Source organism: Mya arenaria, chromosome 10 (genome assembly GCF_026914265.1).
Source record: "Mya arenaria isolate MELC-2E11 chromosome 10, ASM2691426v1".
Classification (NCBI taxonomy): Eukaryota; Metazoa; Mollusca; class Bivalvia; order Myida; family Myidae; genus Mya; species Mya arenaria.
Genome location: NC_069131.1, coordinates 59,532,758 through 59,550,026, shown reverse-complemented (window position 1 = coordinate 59,550,026; position 17,269 = coordinate 59,532,758). Strand labels below are relative to the sequence as shown.

At 35.9% G+C, this 17,269-nt stretch overlaps 1 protein-coding gene across 1 annotated transcript in view; it reads right to left on the bottom strand.

Moving 5' to 3' along the window:
* The window catches only part of LOC128205138 (uncharacterized), a 40,013-nt gene that overhangs the window by 10,783 nt on the left and 11,961 nt on the right, over positions 1-17,269 (bottom strand). The window contains exons 3-4 of the mRNA XM_052906585.1: positions 6,133-6,297; positions 254-416 (exon numbers count right to left, since the gene is read on the bottom strand). Coding sequence (XP_052762545.1) covers positions 254-416; positions 6,133-6,297 — 328 coding nt within the window. The remainder of the gene's footprint in view (positions 1-253; positions 417-6,132; positions 6,298-17,269) is intronic.

Below are 17,269 nucleotides of genomic sequence, written 5' to 3'. Positions count from 1 at the left end.
TTTTACAAAATAGCCTTGGGCTTCGCATGTACATTTGAACCCTTTTGACTCGAACTCCCATGGACTGGCAGATACCACGAGCCTCAAGAAATTTGAGCCAAGCAGAATTGCTCATTTAAAGATGAGTTTGAGCCAACAAGTTTGACTGTTTATTGAAAATCAAATTACAATATTTTTTTTGAGGAAGACCATTCTTTAAGTTGTTTTCTATTGCCACAAAAAAGTTTATGTTTATGCCGGAACATGTACATACCTTTCTGAAGTTTATTTGCTGGCGCCTTGACCTGTGGGGGTGGAGGTGCGGTTCCCAGCACAGCGAGAGTTTTCTGATCTTCCTCCTCCCACCTGGTCCTAACGATGGCCTCCTTGTTGGCATATAGGTCGTCTGTGACATCTGGAGGGCTCTCTTGTGTTATCTGAGAGGGAAAGGAACAAAACAGTATAAATGATATGGTGTATTACACTAGCTGGAATTGTATTTCAATTTGTGTAAATGGTGAGACTCTCCTACATTCTTGTTGAAAATAGTATTAATAGTGGGGACTTTGACTTTTGGTCAAGCCAAGCCCGGGCAAAGTCCCACTCTGAGGGAACAAACTGCTCATGAAACACCCGCCAAATGCCCCCGCACCCAAGGGATTTTAAGTAAGGCCCATTCCCCGCTATATTTTGCGGGAAGACAAAACCTGACCGCATTTACCCGGCACTGCGGCACCACCTGGAAGGTAAAAACACGGCCCATTTCCCCGGCTATCCCTAGTATACCCCTGGACCTGGGGAGGCTGTGGTTACGATTGACTGGTGCATAAAGAATAACATTAATTTTAGTGTAATATCATTAAAAGTGTAATGCACTGATTACAGAATAACATTTAGTGTAATACAGCTAAAAGAGTAATGCAATGAATAGATAATATAACTGTAAAACATTAAAAGGTGTACGTCATACAATAATGTTTAGAGTAATATAAGTAATTTTAATACACTGCGTATATAATTATAACATTTTGAGTCAAACAACTTAAAGTGTAATACAATGCATTTATAAAGAATAACATTTAGTGTAATACAACTAGGTCTAATACACTGCATTTAGAATAATAACATTAACTTTAAGTGTAAAACATCTAAAACTGTAATACACTGCATATCAAATAGTATTTAGATTTATACAATTACCGTATAAGTGAAATACACACATATAAAATAGCACTTAGTGTAATACAACTAAAAGTGTAATACACCGCATATAATATAAGATTAACTGCAAAACATCTAAATGTGTAACATACTGTATAAATGTATGAGTGAATGAAGTCTTTGTTGTAAAAACGGTGATTTGCATTGTTTCGGGGCTTTCTAAAATGTGCAGTATATTAATAAAGTTTGTGTAGCACACTGAGTTAGAAATGTATTACAGTATTATATTTAGTGTAGCATTAGATCAGTCAGACTGCCATTACCCCTGCCAAATTAAGAACTGTTTCAACTTCGCACTACGACAAAGGATAACATTGAAAAACTACAATGGGCAATAACTCCAAGCGTACTGCTTCCAGAGTTATGGTTTTTAAGCACTGCATTTCCCCTCAGTGAGATCTATCTGTATATGAAGTTTGAAGTCAATACCTCAAAGACATTTTGAGTTATTCTCCCAACAAAAAATAAGTATAAAAATAGCAACAAATGGCAATACTCAAAAAAGTACTGCACCAAGAGTTACGGTTCCTGTGCACTGTCATTCTCCTCTATGAAATCCATCTGAATAAGAAGTTTGAAGGCAATACCTCAAAGGCTTTTCAAGTTATTTTTTGGACAAGAAGTAAGTTTGAAAATTAAAAAAGGGAAATAACTAAAAAAACACTACACCCAAAGTTATGGTTCCTGTGTAATGCACTTCTCCTCCATGAGATCTATCTGTATATGAAGTTTGAAGTCAATACCACAAAATATGTTTTGAGTAAAATATTCTCCTGACAATAAAAAGTAGGAAAGGTGACAAATGGCAATACTCAAAAAAATACTGCACCCAAAGTTATGGTTCCTGTATACTGTACTTCACCTCTGAGATCTACTGAATATAAATTTGAAGTCAATACCTCAAAGGCATTTTAAGTTATGTTCCGGACAAAAAAATAGTATTAAAATTAAAAAAGGGCAAAAACTAAAGAAATACTGCATCCAGGGTTATGGTTCCCATGTACTGCAATTCTCCTGAGTGAGAGTATCTGTGTATGAAGTTCGAAGTCAATACCACAAAGATATTTTGAGTTAATCTCCTGACAAAAAGTATGAAAGTTGACAAATGGAAATACTAAAAAAACACTACACCCAAAGTTATGGTTCCTGTATACTGCAATTCTCTTCAATGAGATCTATCTGAACATAAAGTTTGAAGTCAATGCCTCAAAGGCTTTTCAAGTTATTTTTTGGACAAGAAGTAAGTTTGAAAATTAACAAAGGGAAACAACTAAAAAACACTACACCCAAAGTTATGGTTCCTGTGTAATGCACTTCTCCTCCATGAGATCTATCTGTATATGAAGTTTGAAGTCAATACCACAAAAGATGTTTTGAGTAAAATATTCTTTTGACAATAAAAAGTATGAAAGGTGACAAATGGCAATACTCAAAAAAATACTGCACCCAAAGTTATGGTTCCTGTATACTGTACTTCACCTCTGAGATCTACTGAATATAAATTTGAAGTCAATACCTCAAAGGCATTTTAAGTTGTGTTCCGGACAAAAAATAAGTATTAAAATTAAGAAAGGGCAATAGCTACTAAGAAATACTGCACCCAGCGTTATGGTTCCTGTGTACTGCAATTCTCCTTAATGAGAATATCTGTGTATGAAGTTTGAAGTCAATACCTGAAAGACTTAAGCAAGTTACGCTCTTGACAAGAGTGTCCAAACACCAACACACACACTGGTGAACTGCGTTGTCCTATAACAATTGCTCACTGCTTAAAATGTTGCTTAGAATAAATATAATATTCAGTATCAAGGAATAATTATGTTTGACATTTGCCGTAATGATATTCAAATTAAGTATGGTGATGTGCTTGTTGTATGTGCATTATGTAACACTGTATTATGCTAGTTATTATTTTCTTTATATCCTGGTATTTTTGATATAATGTTCCCATTCGTTTCAAGCTTAAAACAATTATGTATTCACCATTTGAGATATTTGTAAAAATCTATGGATGATCATTATATAATATATATATGTTTGTCTAAATAATGTTATATGTTTGTACATACGCTGATCTCTCCATCTGTTTTGTCTTGTCTGTTTTGTCTGTCTGTCTGTCTGTCTGTCTTTTCTTTCTTTCTTTCTTTCTTTCTTTCTTTCTTTCTTTCTTTCTTTCTTTCTTTCTTTCTTTCTGTCTGTCTTTCTTTCTGTCTGTCTTTCTTTCTGTCCCTCCGTCTGTCTGTCCCTCCGTCTGTCTGTTCCTCCGTCTGTCTGTCTGTCTGTCTATCTGTCCCTCCGCCTGTCTGTCTGTCTGTCGCTGTCTGTCTATCTATCTGTGCCTCCGTCCGTCTGTCTGTCTGTCCCTCCGTCTGTCTGTCTGTCCATCCATCTGTCTGTCCATCCATCTGTCTGTTGATCTATCTAGGTTCAGTAAAGATCTTAAATGAAAATGATCTTAGTGCCATAGTTTCATTATTTTGCTACATATTTCTGTCAACTAAACTTTAGCCAACACTGAAAATGATCCCAAGGTTGTGGATTTTTTTGTGGATGTTTTGCGATTTTATAACGTATATACAGAGAAGAGCTAATTGAAGCTACATCTTATATCCTTCAAACAGCCCACAGGAGTGTTAAACTGGAGATTGGTGGCCTTGTTTGTATATAGCAATTCAATAAAAAATATCTCATCTGAAAGCGTGTTTTTGAAAGTGAGCTATAAGTATGATGCAATATTGCAGTTTAGCGTTGTACTTTAAGGAACACTTCAAGTTTACTGAAGCATGGCCCCGTATTCACTAATGTCTGGGTTCATGATTACGAAAATATCTAAGTCAAATCTCAATCTCATTTTACCACAAACAAGCATCATATTATTCAAAATCTTGCATGTTTTCATACTTTTTGAAAACATATTTTCTCTCAGAATGTGTCATTGAAAGATTTTGACAATATTTTAAAGAAAACTCATTCTAGAGCAAAAAATAAACTTAAGTAGTAATTATTGTTTAAAGGCAATGAATTGAACTCAAGTACATTTTGGCTGTACAATATTTTTCCAATGGAATCTAGACCAAAGGTTTCAACCAACATATTCAATGATAAAATGCGGTTTAAAAAATGTGTAAAAACATATATTTCTTTCGAATAAATTTTGATGTTATATGGTAAAATGAGTTGAGATTGAGTTCGAGTGATATTGGGGCTTGGGTTCATGTTTACAAACAGTCTCAAGTCTGAGACTAGACACTGACAGTCTAGACTCATATAAGGACTTCTATTGAATTACAAAGAATCATATTTTTTCAATTCGTTTAACAACTAGAAATGTGTCCATAGGACACGGATGCCCCCACTTCGATTTTTTGTCACAGAAAATAAGCCATAATGATTATTCAGGATAATCTCAAGTCTTTTTTTGCAAATAAAGGGCCGTAACTCCTAAATGACAAAAGCGATTTCCATGGCTATCGAACTTGATCAAGATATTATGGTCACAATCATGTATGTAAAGTTTGGTGAGGATTGGACACATACTTTTCAAGAATTAGATTGGAAACATATATTTTTGAAGTATTTTTGGCAAAAAAGGGCCGTAACTCCTAAATGACTAAAGCGATTTCCATGACTATCGAACTTGATCAAGATATTATGGTCACAAACATGTGTTTAAAGTTTGGTGAGGATTGGACAAACAGTTTTCAAGAATTAGATCGGAAACAATCTTCGGGACGTACGTACGTACAGACAGACAGACGTACGTACGGACAAGGGCAACCCTATATGCCGCCACTTTGTGGGGGCATAAAAATATATGTAAATATATGTTCAATTTGAAATAGTTATACAATGCAGCAAATTTCATCATCAGTACTCAACTATTATAAGGAAAATTACAATGAAATAAAGACTTGCAGTTTTTCCACTTGAGTCTGAACTTAGACTTGAAACTTTTCGTAATTGTGACCCCTGGGGCAGTAATTACGAACAGTCTCAAGTCTGTGTTCAGACTCAAAACTCAATATGGCAAAAGTTCATTTCATTGTGATTTTTCTTCTATCAAAGCATTGATGGTTAAATTAGCTGAAATATATTATTAATGTTTTACTATTATTTACAAAAAAAATGTAAAAGAAATGGAATAAATATGTTTTTTTGTTCCTGAATAAAAAAGCTTTTCTGAGTCTGAGTCTAAACTTGGACTGAGGAGTCTGTCAGTTTGAGACTTACTTACTCGGGGCTCAAAAAAGCAAATTTTATAACTTTTAAAAATGCTATTACAGGAGTAAAGATGGTAAAAAAGCTGTATCTGTTAAAAATAATCTGTTCTACATTCAGACACTAATTTTTTTTGTCAAAATCATTTATATTATGGATATCTTGAACCAAGTAAGAATTCCGTTTTCACAGCCAATGTCTGAAAGTCTGACTCAAGACATTATTAAATACAGACTGAATAACTTCTAAGTATTATACTCATTGCATTTTATCTAAAGAAGCACATACATGGTTGTGCAGTCTATGTAACAGATAAAAAATGGGGTCACCTGAAGGAGAATCATGCCTTTTTTTAATTCAAAAGTGTCTTGTTTAAATAATAATGATTAATATAATAACAATAGAAATTAGATTAATTACCGGTACCATAAATATATCTACTTTAATTTTCAAACAAAACCTGGGTTTGATTCCCGGAATGTGAGTTTTGTTTGTGGTCACCAAGCAACAAGTGGGTTTGCTCTGTTTCCCCCACAACACAAGACCACACTCTCGCGTTTAATTGTGCCAACAAGAGTGATAAATATAATAACTTGATTTACACTCGTAAAATAAATATGTTTAAACTAAACAAATAATAGGATGATGAAATATCATGATGTATTATGATCTGTTTTTTGTCCAATAATAATGTAATATAGTATTACAACTCACCGCTGGATCATCAATAACAAAAGTAGGGTCCTTCGTATATCGTGTAACGGCGTCATGTTGCTGCTGTATCTGTTCTACTCGCGGCAGTGTCTGAGACGTGTTCTCATAGCTCGAGGGTTTTTGTGTTGCCTGTGTTGTTGTTCCAGAGCCGTTTGTGTTCTTGTTCTGCTCACACAAAATTTTATTTCAGACTATTTCCTCTTATAGGTTATACATTCAGAACTCCTCGGCCATTTTAACTCCTCGGCCATTTTAATCGAAAACAACCTTTGATGTATGCCGGTACATCAGTTGAAGTTGTTAGTAAAATTTTGAATTATATCATTAATTAAATGTAGTAGCTTTAGCTTATATTTGTTGATCTAAGTTTAAATTGATTGCCAGTGAAGTGTATTATTGCAAACATAATTAAGATTCCCAAGAGTGAAAGTCATTAACTTTAACTGAAAAATTAAATTACTACGCCATCTACTTGCAGTGCAGTCTTCGCCTTAATTTTTTTCAGCACTTGTCCTTTCGGGCAAGTAATTGAAGAAAACCACTTGCCCCAAAACAGTTTTACTTGCCCAAAATAATAATAAAAAAAATCGCAACAAAAATCAAATATTAGTGTTCATTTATTCCCTCAAGGATAACAGCAAATTGAAAACAAGGTCTTAAGTCATCTCTATGTCATCATCATAACCACCATCCTCATCCTCATCAGAATCATTAAAATACTTAAAATTCATCATTTAGTAACCAAACCACAAACGAGAGAAGTATTTCATTAATAAGCGTCCATGTGTTGGGCAGACGCTTAGAAGCTAATAAATTTATTATTTAATTAATAAGCGTCTAAGCATCGGGCAAGAGCTTAGATGCTTATTAAATGAATACTACAAATGCTGAGCATGTGGAATGCTGTGATGTCACCAATTCATACCTAAATATACGACCTGGGAATTTTGACTTGTCCGAAACAGTATTTACTTGTCCCGGGCTTCGGGCAACCCAGTTACGACGAAGACTGGCAGTGGACTTAAACATACCAATTTCTGAGTATCTAAACCGTCCAAATACATCCGGGGTTGTTTTCGATAAAAATGGCCGAGGAGTTCCAAATGATAGGTATTAATCAGTGCTCTAGTTAGGCCTAAATAGCAGGGTGAGCACCCCATTGCCCTTTCTGGCACCCTGCTGTGCCCCTTTGTTTGACAGTCAATATTTTAGAACTAAGTATAAAAATAATAAATATACATAATTTTAACACTAATGAAAAGATAACAGCTAAGGTATTCATAATAAACTATTAGTATTGAAAGTAGTTACAACAGGCACAAAATAAGAATTGGACATAATGGCCCTTGCATTAGTGCCCCATCAAGGCTCATTCAATGTGCATCAAAACCTTTCAGCACTCAGCCCTTTTCCAATTCTGGATGGAGCTCTGTTCAACAGTTCATGCTACCAGGAAATATTCAAGTTTTCCCACATGTTTTTCATGCCACCCAGTTGGCTCCAAACCAGAGATTTAAACCCCTTATAATTTTAGTCTTTCAGTTGATTGTTTTTTTCTCTCTTAAAAACTGTACAAGCTTATGCAATTTTAGGGAAAGAAATCAAACTTCCAGGTTAGTTCCTCTAACAGTTATGGCCATACCTTAGTTGACGTTTTTGCTCACGGATGATCATGACGACAATCACACGAAGGCTAGTCGATAGTAGATACCTTGATATTTTTTTCTCTCTCATATCGAACAAGCCTACAGAATTAATAATTTTATGCCAAGAAATCAAAATATTCATATGAGTTTAATTTTAAACATCAGTAATATGGCCATTGAAAGGCTCCCGTAATTAATACCTTGATGATTATACTCTCTAACTAGAACTCCGCAAGTCGGATGTGTCGCCTGACGAATTATTTACTGTCGACATTATAGCTGTTAGATTGGCATTTTATTCATTTATAGACAATGATGTTGCCATTTAACTTTCAAGTGTAGGTGGCATTTGAACCCTCAATCAGATATACCTACGGAATAAGTTTCAGGTTGAAACCTCCTATAGTTTACGAGATATGCCACGGACAAAACCTAAGCAAGAAAATTAACAAAGGGCAATAACTCTAAAAATATGGCAGCAAGAGTAACGGTTCTTGTGCACTGCACTTGCCCTCAATGAGATCTATCTAGCTATGAAGTTTCAAGTTAATACCTCTTATATTCTTTAAGATATGCCCCGGACAAAACTTTAAGCATGAAAATTAACAAAGGGCAATAACTTTAAAACTAAGAAAGCAAGAGTTACTGTTATTGTGCACTGCACTTGCCTTCAATGAGATATATCTAGCTATGAAGTTTCAAGTTGATACCTCTTATATTCTTTAAGATATGCCCCGGACAAAACTTTAAGCATGAAAATTAACAAAGGGCAATAACTTTAAAACTAATAAAAAGCAAGACTTACTGTTATTGTGCACTGCACTTGCCCTCAATGAGATCTATCTAGCTATGAAGTTTCAAGTTGATACCTCTTATATTCTTCAAGATATGCCCCGGACAAAACTTTAAGCATGAAAATTAACAAAGGGCAATAATTTTAAAACTAAGAAAGCAAGAGTTACTGTTATTGTGCACTGCACTTGCCCTCCATGAGATCTATCTACATATGAAGTTTCAAGTTGATAACTCTTATATTCTACAAGATATGCCCCGGACAAAACTTTAAGCATGAAAAATAACAAAGGGCAATAACTCTAAAAATATGGAAGCAAGAGTAACAGTTCTTGTGCACTGCATTTGCCCTCAATTAGATCTATCTACATATGAAGTTTCAAGTTGATACCACTAATAGTTTAGGAGATATACCCCAGACAAGCGAAAATGGGATGCGGACGCCGACGCCACCGCCGCCGACAAAAGTAACCCCTATATTTCGTCTTTTCAGGCGACACAAAAATGAACAAGCTTATATCTTTTGTATAGTAATTACATATCAAAGTAATCAGTTTTATTAACGTTTTTTAGTTAAAGCAATACTGTGAGTTGCTTTTAAAAGGGGCTATTTGATGGTTTGGAAAAAGCACTTTTTACCGATTTTTTACTAATAACGAAATAAAATGTGGCAAATTAATACGAGAGTTAAAACTAAGGTACTGGCGCGCCAACTCAGGAACCCTTCAACAAATGATCATATATGCTCAAATATTGATCTTGAACACAGTTTTTAAAAACCTTTAAATACGGAACATGATTCAACAAAAGGCTGTTTCATGACTGGGTGATTGACATTATCGCCTGATACTGCCAATGTATTCAACAAAGGTTAAAATATCCATCAGCTTATTATGAGTCCTTGTGGGCGATTGGTACTGGTATCAGTTTTATCTTTTTTTCTTGACAACACTGGGGTGGGTTTGGTCCCCACTAAAGTCAGGTTTCTTTTTATACTTTAAGTGTATTTTTTCTACAATTTTGAATTAAATAATTATAATATAAGTTTTTTAAGCATGTAAAATATATATATATATATATATATATATATATATATATATATATATAAAATGCATGCGTATTACACCAATCAATTCTAAAGAATGTTACAATTATATAGAATAGTACAGGGTCAAGACGCGATCATCTAAGTAATAAAAGTAATTATTTCTTGATAAAACATTCACGGTACAGCCTTCTCATAAAATAGCCCCAATTATTATAAATCATGCCAATTTATTACTTTTGCGAAATGAAATTATACATGATTATATATGAAGTTCAGACATATGTCAGTGGCAAGAATTCTCATTATTGTGAACTTATTGCTTGATTGGGTTCAATTGATAATTACTGTGTTAACAGAGGCTGGTCAAGGATTTAGTGTTAGAGGGGGCGTGACTTATAATTAGGGGAACAGACTTTTGACAATCGCTGCTCCTCAAAATCAAAATTTGGATTGTGTAAAATGTTGGCGAGGGGGGGGGGGGGGGTAGTGGGGTTGAGGGTTCACCCAAGAAAACATTTTTTTTTTACAATTTCTAGTTCGAAATGGTGCGTTTTTAGCAATTTTATTTAAGGTAGGTTGTCTTTCGTGTGACTAACCAAGACATTCCTGGACTGACCAGCAATACTTTAATTATCTTTAAAACTAGAGATTGCTTTTTTAAAAACGTACTCGACTCCCTCATTGTGTGGTCGTACTGGTGATTAATAATCAAAGATGGGGATGAAATTTGTGCTTTTGGACTTGAGACGAACATCATAGGTGTCATCTAGCAGTCATGACCAACCTGCATACTAAGTATGAAAGTCCATTATTTCACCTAAAGGTCACTGTGACCTTGACATACAGACCTACTGACTCAAATTCAATAGGAGTCATCTACTAATTATGACCCACTAATATACCAAATAAGTTCCTTGGTGCAAGCATTCTTTGGTTATTGAGCGGAAACTATATTTCACCTCAAGGTCACCGCAACATTGACCTTCGCCCTCCTGATCCCAAAATCAATAGAGGTCATCAACTATTCATGGCCAACTGGCATACCAAGTACGAAGATTCTGAAGATTCTCGGTGCAAGCAAAAATTATTCTTTAGTTATTGAGCGGAAACTGTTTTTTCAATTCAATGTCACTGTGACCTTGACCTTTGACCTACTGATCCCAAGACCAATAGGGGTCATCAAGTAGACATGACCAACTGGCATACCAAGTAGGAAGATTTTGGTTGCAAGCATTCTCTAGTTTTTTTTAGCAGAACCGTTTTTTCACCTTAAGTTCACCACTATCTTGACCTTCAACCTACTCATCCCAAAATCAATAGAGGTCATGTAATATTCATGACCAGCCTGCATACCAAGTATAAAGTTCTTGGTCCAAGCATTCTATACTTATTAAGCAGAAACAAACATACAGACTGATGGACAGGGTAAAAACAATATGTCCCCCCCTTGAGGGAGGAGACATTATATCAGCTTAGTACCACCTGACTTTAGTTTCTATAAAGGCTCCCATCAAAGCTGGACTTAAACAGTTCCATTTTATTGAATATTTTTAACATGTTACCATAAATGACTGGGTATAAGACGATAGGGGGTATAAGACGCAGACAAAAAAATCCGTGAAAAATCTGAGAAAAAAACGTTTAATCTATGTTTTGGGTTAAAGGACGCATAGAAAATATGTCAAAAAAGTCTGTCAATTTCGGCCACCATGTTTGTTGACAGTGACAAAAAATATTTTTTTCGTGAAAATGGTGATGGTTGTCTTTAAAACCATACAATGATAATGCAAAATGTGTTTCATTTTAATTCGTTTTATGTTAGGAAAGGCACTTAAAAGAACTGATTGTGATCATTTGTTTTTGGATAGCACTGAAAGGTGCCTTTTATGAAAATATGTAAGATTTCTTTTTGACAGTATATCGTAAAAGATAACCTGTCGAGAATGAAGTTATGTTATGCATAAACCTTATTATATATTGTACGGGTTAGTTCTCAAAATGTCAACACCTACAGAAAAGAATAAAGTTCGCGTAAATGTGTGAAAAAAACAAGACCACTATCGTATCAATTTGTAGTATTGGTATGTTACCAAAAATAGAACAAAAAGGCAATGAGAGTTTTTCACACCTTATCATACAACTGACAAAAAATAGTAATAGTAAGTGTTTTTTTTACGTTTTCAGAATGAAATTGGAAAAATGACCCCCCCCTCCCAATTAAACACTGGTTCCTGAACGCTTCTGTTTGAGGTATGAAGCCGGGGACCAAATGATGCATGCCTGTCGAAATGTAGCGGGTGCCTATGAACGGCACTGCTTTGGCAGTCCCGTCCAAAAATGGCCAGATTAATAAACTGTATTTCTTATTGCTAAGGGCTTAAGTATAGCTTAGTATTTTGATTTTCAAGTGAATGTCCCAATTTGATTTTTGACAATCCCTAAATATTTAATTGAAAATCTTGATCTTACGACATATTCAAATTTTCATGGTATGTTCGCAGATAAGATGGCTATATATACATACCATGAATGATATGAATCAAACTAAATATCACATGAAGTCAACAAGGTCAGATAAATTATTTCCCCACTTCATGATAACACTTGAAATTTGCAACAACAAGTCATCATTTGAATGAGGAAGTGGAAATATATCATGAGGACTCATTCAATGATCAAAAAGCACCTTTGATCTCAATATTATTATTATATCAAGCATTCCTATCTTGACAAAGTCTGGTTATAAAACCATCTCTGAGTAACAGATTGATCGTTTAGTTAACTTTTTAATTTTTTGTCACGGAATTAGCCAATTATTACAGAAATGTCTGGCCTCCAGTGATATAAGACTGGTTAAAAAAATAATGTTGATATCTGATCTTTTGTCAGCAGTCTTATATCACAAAATAAGGTTTCCAGACATTATAATAAAACAAAATTTTAAAAAGTTGTCAAAATGGTCAATCTGTGAGAATGCAGCTTTTAAAACAACATTTTTTTCTCTACCTAAAATGAGGCGGAAATTGAAACCCACTCACAAATCCAAGACGCTTAATAAATTTCAATTTTTACCAAAATTCACTATTCTGAATGATATAATATTTTATACCATTTAATTTCCTTCATCTTTGTGTTCATCAGGTGTTGTGAATTTCTTCCTACGGGTGTTTGCAATAGTTTAATGACATGAAGTAAATTCTTAATGATTAAGAATGGGTGGAGTGAGTGTAGCGAACGGGAATTTCTTAATCATTAAGATATTACTTCAGGTCATCTTACTGACTAAGAATACAACCTCATTGGATAATAGATTGTCAATGTGTAATCTGACAAAGCAAGTGACTGTTTCCAATGAGAGGCAGAAGGCCAACCTTTAAACATGTGCGAATAATGAAATTCTAAATGATTAAGTCTAGTGCCTATCTGCATTTTCATTGGTTTAAAATGTATTGATGGCCTCACATTCAAAAATGTCAAAGCTACAAAATCCCATGTTTTCTGAGTAGCAATATTTTATTATTTAATCTTGGTAATTTGATCACACATTTTTTTTACAAAATGCTGAAGTTACAATTTTTGAATATGGCCCAATCAATTTTCATTTGTAGTTACAATTTCTGAAATTTCGGCATTTTTGCTTCTCTGTGAGATGTCCAATCATTGCTCAACATTTTGATCACATGATTCAACACCATTTTCTCATTTGATTATTTACTTGGCATTTTGCTGTAAGATTGTGGCCAGCCTTTATGATTTTAGTGATGTAAAAATTCAATTTTTGTAGTTACAATTTCTGAAATTTCGGCATTTTTGCTTCTCTGTGAGATGTCCAATCATTGCACAACATTTTGATCACATGATTCAACACCATTTTCTCATTTGATTATTTACTTGGCATTTTGCTGTAAGATTGTGGCCAGCCTTTATGATTTTAGTGATGTAAAAATTCCGAAACAGTCAAAAATGCAGCTTCGGCATTTTGAAGTGAGGCATGAAAATTTATCGATATGCTTTGTTTGTCCTAAGGACATAATTTCAACAGTTCCGATTAACTTTCCTAAATTGAAACATCATGGTTTGTCAAACTTTATAATATAAAATTAAGAAGGCTTTTTTATTTATTGTTTTAATCGTCAATAAACATTAGTCATTTGTTTACTTAAGGTGGAAGAACGTCCCACTCTATGTACATTACAAATTGAGCCCAAATTTCTTGAAAATTCCTATGCGTAACCAGCTTAAGTAGCTGATATCATTAAGTTCTTACTCTGAGTCATGATTTTACTAAATAGAAATTAGTTTATTATAGCGATAAACATTAATTATATAATTTCCTTTTCAAGTCCAAGAAATCTTAAGAATGTAAATATTACACAAATTATACCATACAAAATAATGAGCTTATCAAGATTAATCCTGATATGAATAAGGGGCTAAAAGGGACTGCATGTACTCCGTATGATGATTCAGCAAAAAAGGGAAAATTGTCAAAAACTGACATAAACTTGGTATCGATGTGTACAATATGCATTGAAACTTTGTAACTAATTGAAGTACCACATTGTAAGTTTACAATTATTTTATTTTTCACAGTTTTTCGAATTTTTCCATAAAAAAAGATTACTTTTAAGGTATGTCTACCAAGTAAAATTCATTCCTTATGTGTGATTGGCTAGTCGATGTTATCATGTGATATGAACATTTAAGGTACATAGCTTAAATATTCCAACTGCTTAGTGTAAGCCTTCGAAGCACAGTGGATTCAACTGGACTGCAATTTTGGCGCCACCGGTTCGAACCCGGTCTCCGACTCGTTTTTTTTTTACATTTTGGCATGTTTTTTTTACAATTATGATATTAAAGAGTAAAACATTATTTTCCTGAGATTCGTTACAGAAAAATAACATTTTTTTGTGCCGATCCGGTGTACAGTCCCTTGATGATGTTTCAAGAAATTGCAATGATGGGTCCAGTGAAAGATCGCAATATATTTAACTGAGTGAATCTATATTCTACGAGTGGCATAGCCACAAGCGAAATATTCACTTTAGGTGTTCACAAAGTGAAATATTTCACGACTGTACACTGAAATATCATTTAAATTTCACTGATAAATCTCTTTAAACCACCAAAAAGCATATACCTAATAAAATCATGTAATCAATTCTTTATTATTATTATTATTGTTAAGTTTATGTTTATGTTATTAATGAGGCTAACGAAATAAGAAACCTGGTAAATTAAGACTGTAATGCTTAAGGTGTTTAGAAAAATTGGAGCCGGCCAATTGTAAACCAATCTACATACACCTGCTTGCAACTATGATATATAGAATAAATATATCATATACAGTGAAGTAATGTTGAAGGCTTGAGTGAATCACAGTATCATCATTATATCTGTAAGCAGGGGTGTAACCATAGCCAGGCATACTCTAATATTCATGCACACCAGATATAAGGCAATTCTAGCGAATATCAAAGTGCTGAAATAATAATTTCAATCATGTGTTTCTGGTTTGGAGTACAAAATCCAACCTGAGGAACGCACGTAAGCCAGTAACAAGGCTCACCGAGTATAATGAGTATGCAGCGTGCCCGAGGGTCGGATTTTATCATCCACATGTGAAACATAACAAAATTGCATTCTTAAACTTTTCCATTTTGACGTAAAAAAATTGTCTAAAAATCATTTTTTTGACGATCATTTGTTTTCATTTTTAAACAAAAGTATTCAATAATTATATATTTGATTTCACCTCAGTGAGATCTATGTAATAATGCTTTTTTATAAAACATACAGAAAAAAGAAATAAAAAGGGGGCTTTCATGCACGTGACTCATCTGACCTAGAGCTGTAAGTCCCTACACACGTCTACTTCAAAGTGCTTCAAGTACGACCCTGGTAAACAATCTTTTTACTTCCTAATTGCTCATGATAAGTACACACAATACATCACTTTCATATTAAACATCTTATATAATAGCTGTTAAGGAAGATAAGATTACTAAAAGAAAAGGACAATTTTGTTGACATTGGCTTAATTTCATAGCCAATACGCATTTAATTTAAAATAAGCCTGAAGTAGATTGTTACACTGTATTGATATTTTTAAGTGAGCTAGAATTCAAGACAGGTTTAAATAAGGGCAGGGTGCTGTAGAAAAGGGACAGGGTGCTGTAGAAAAGAGGCAGGGTGTTGTAGAAAAGGGGCAGGGTCCTGAAGGAAAGAGGCAGGGTGCTGTAGAAAAGGGGCAGGGTCCTGTAGGAAAGAGGCAGGGTGCTGTAGAAAAGGGGCAGGGTCCTGTAGGAAAGGGGCAGGGTCCTGTAGGAAAGAGGCAGGGTGCTGTAGAAAAGGGACATGGTCCTGTAGAAAAGGGGCAGGGTGCTGTAGAAAATGGGCTGGGTCCTGTAGGAAAGAGGCAGGGTCCTGTAGGAAAGAGGCAGGGTCCTGTAGGAAAGAGGCAGGGTCCTGTAGAAAAGGGGCAGGGTGCTGTAGAAAAGGGACAGGGTGCTGTAGAAAAGAGGCAGGGTGCTGTAGAAAAGGGGCAGGGTCCTGTAGGAAAGAGGCAGGGTGCTGTAAAAAAGAGGCAGGGTGCTGTAGAAAAGGGGCAGGGTCCTGTAGGAAAGAGGCAGGGTGCTGTAGGAAAGGGGCAGGTTCCTGTAGGAAAGAGGCAGGGTGATGTAGAAAATGGGCTGGGTCCTGTAGGAAAGAGGCAGGGTGCTGTAGGAAAGAGGCAGGGTGCTGGAGAAAAGGGACAGGGTCCTGTAGAAAAGAGGCAGGGTGCTGTAGGAAAGAGGCAGGGTGATGTAGAAAATGGGCTGGGTCCTGTAGGAAAGAGGCAGGGTGCTGTAGAAAAGAGGCAGGGTGCTGTAGAAAAGGGACAGGGTCCTGTAGAAAAGAGGCAGGGTGCTGTAGGAAAGAGGCAGGGTGCTGGAGAAAAAGAGGCAGGGTGCTGTAGGAAAGAGGCAGGGTGCTGGAGAAAAGAGGCAGGGTGCTGTAGGAAAGAGGCAGGGTCCTGTAGAAAAGAGGCAGGGTGCTGTAGAAAAGAGGCAGGGTGCTGTAGGAAAGAGGCAGAGTGATGTAGAAAATGGGCTGGGTCCTGTAGGAAAGAGGCAGGGTGCTGTAGAAAAGAGGCAGGGTGCTGTAGAAAAGGGACAGGGTGCTGTAGGAAAGGGGCAGGGTCCTGTAGAAAAGAGGCAGGGTGCTGTAGAAAATGGGCTGGGTCCTGTAGGAAAGAGGCAGGGTCCTGCAGGAAAGAGGCAGGGTGCTGTAGAAAAGGGGCAGGGTCCTGTAGGAAAGAGGCAGGGTGCTGTAGAAAAGGGGCAGGGTCCTGTAGGAAAGGGGCAGGGTCCTGTAGGAAAGAGGCAGGGTGCTGTAGAAAAGGGACATGGTCCTGTAGAAAAGGGGCAGGGTGCTGTAGGAAAGAGGCAGGGTCCTGCAGGAAAAAGGCAGGGTGCTGTAGAAAATGGGCTGGGTCCTGTAGGAAAGAGGCAGGGTCCTGCAGGAAAGAGGCAGGGTGCTGTAGAAAAGGGACAGGGTGCTGTAGGAAAGAGGCAGAGTGATGTAGAAAATGGGCTGGGTCCTGTAGGAAAGAGGCAGGGTCCTGCAGGAAAGAGGCAGGGTGCTGTAGGAAAGGGGCAGGGTCCTG